Source organism: Carlito syrichta, unplaced genomic scaffold (genome assembly GCF_000164805.1).
Source record: "Carlito syrichta isolate Samal-C Ts95f unplaced genomic scaffold, Tarsius_syrichta-2.0.1 Scaffold109674, whole genome shotgun sequence".
Taxonomy (NCBI): Eukaryota; Metazoa; Chordata; class Mammalia; order Primates; family Tarsiidae; genus Carlito; species Carlito syrichta.
In genome coordinates this window covers 97,255-99,068 of record NW_007053770.1, presented here as the reverse complement: position 1 = coordinate 99,068, position 1,814 = coordinate 97,255, and the positions used below count along the sequence as shown (strand labels likewise).

General features: G+C 67.4%; 1 protein-coding gene across 1 annotated transcript in view; it reads left to right on the top strand.

The window, feature by feature from the left end:
• ATP4B (ATPase H+/K+ transporting beta subunit) overlaps window positions 1-1,792 on the top strand; it is a 4,795-nt gene extending 3,003 nt beyond the window's left edge. Inside the window, exons 3-4 of the mRNA XM_021717599.1 lie at window positions 1,108-1,209; window positions 1,631-1,792. Coding sequence (XP_021573274.1) covers window positions 1,108-1,209; window positions 1,631-1,792 — 264 coding nt within the window. The remainder of the gene's footprint in view (window positions 1-1,107; window positions 1,210-1,630) is intronic.
• Window positions 1,793-1,814: the final 22 nt, after the last annotated feature.

Below are 1,814 nucleotides of genomic sequence, written 5' to 3'. Positions count from 1 at the left end.
CTGCTCCTTCCAGGTGGGTGGAGACGCGGCGGCCATCTGGAGAGGGCCGTCTGTTCTGGGCTCGCGGGAGGCGCTGGGAGCTTCCCGTCTGGGGACCAGGGATGCTGGTGACCTGGGAGCCGCAGCCCGCGGGAGCCCCCGCCGGGACGAGGCCGGGGGGGGGGAACGCCTGCACCCTGCCTGCGGCTGTCTTTGGCCTCTCGGGGCGTCTGGGCCGCCGAGCGCCAACGCACCCCACGGGCCTGGGCGATCTGGCGAAGCCCGCCACTTCCACCCCGCCACGCAGCCATCCCGCGCTTTTAATCTCTGTTCTCCTTATCTGCCCTTTGCCAAAACATTCCCGACCACAGCAGCCTCTGTTGTTTAATCACGCCTAGCTCACGGACTCCTGAGGGTTGGCCTTAACCTCGAGCTAATTCAGTCTTTCCCAAAACTGCTGCTGAAGTCGACTTTAAAAGCCAAGCCTGTCCCAAGCACACCGTCCCCGGGGGCTGCAGGGAGTGGCTTTCCGTCTTCACACATCCTGGCCACGAGAGCCTCACAGATGCCAAAGCCCCCCGGCCCCCCTCACCCGCTCTCCGATACGCCAGGGCCTCCCGCACGCCCTCTCTGGTTCCCACCACGGGAGGACACGAGCTTGCGAAACAGTCTGCACGGATCCTGGAAGGCATGCCCGCGCCGCCCGGGGCAAGCCCACTCTGGGCTCACCAGCCTTCGGCCCAGACGCCCCGCGGACTCAAAGCCCTGCCACGCGTGTCCTGGCAGACTCCACACTGGGGGAAGGACACGCGGGAGGGGCCGCCGAAGCCTCTGCAGGCGCTCTAGCCGTCGCGAGCGGGATCTCAGCGCCGATGGCAGAGAGACACCTAGTGGTGATGGTGCAGCACTGTGCTTACACAAGCAACACAGACACACACACACGCAGACACGCCAGCACAGACGCAAGCCCACACCCACGGGCACACGCCGGCTCCCGTCTGACACAGGCGTTGGGCCTCTAGGAAGCGTGCAGGAACACGCACACCACGCGCACACACGCAGAGACACACGCAAGCTGGCACACACGCACACACCCGACGGCTGCCCGGCGGGGGCGTGTCTCCCCAGGGCCCGCCCCGCAAGGATGTCCAGCCGCTGCAGGTGGAGTACTACCCGGCCAACGGCACCTTCAGCCGACACTACTTCCCCTACTACGGGAAGAAAGCTCAGGTGGGTTCCCTCCGCCTCCCCCTGCCCCGGGGGCGGCCTCCGTCGGTCCAGACCGACCCAAAGGCACGCCAGCCCGTCTGTACAGACGCAGACGGAATGAGGCAAGACACAGGTGGTGCTGACCAGCTCAGGGGCCGGGTGTTCCCCAAACCGGCCCGCTGGCCCCCTGGACACACACGTGTGACGTGCCACCTCAAGCCTGACCCTGACACCTCCCGCCCACGCCCCACCCCGCCCCACCTGACCCTGCGGCTGTGCCCACCTTCCTCGGACGCCGGCAGGGGTGTGTAGCGCCGGGCGGCCTTCCCTGCCCACCCGACCTCCGGTTGTCCAGCGGGTTCCAGGGCCCGTGGGGGCCCTGCAGTCCTGCCAGAGGCCGGACACGAAGCGCCAGGCTCCTGAAGCCCCTTGCCTCCCCCAGCCCCACTACAGCAACCCCCTGGTGGCCGCGAAGCTGCTCAACATCCCCACGGACACGGACGTCAAGGTCGTGTGCAAGGTCATCGCGGACCGCGTGACCTTCGACAACCCCCACGACCCCTACGAAGGGAAGGTGGAGTTCAAGCTCACGATCCCGCAGTGAGAGCCAGGCGCGGGCACTGTGT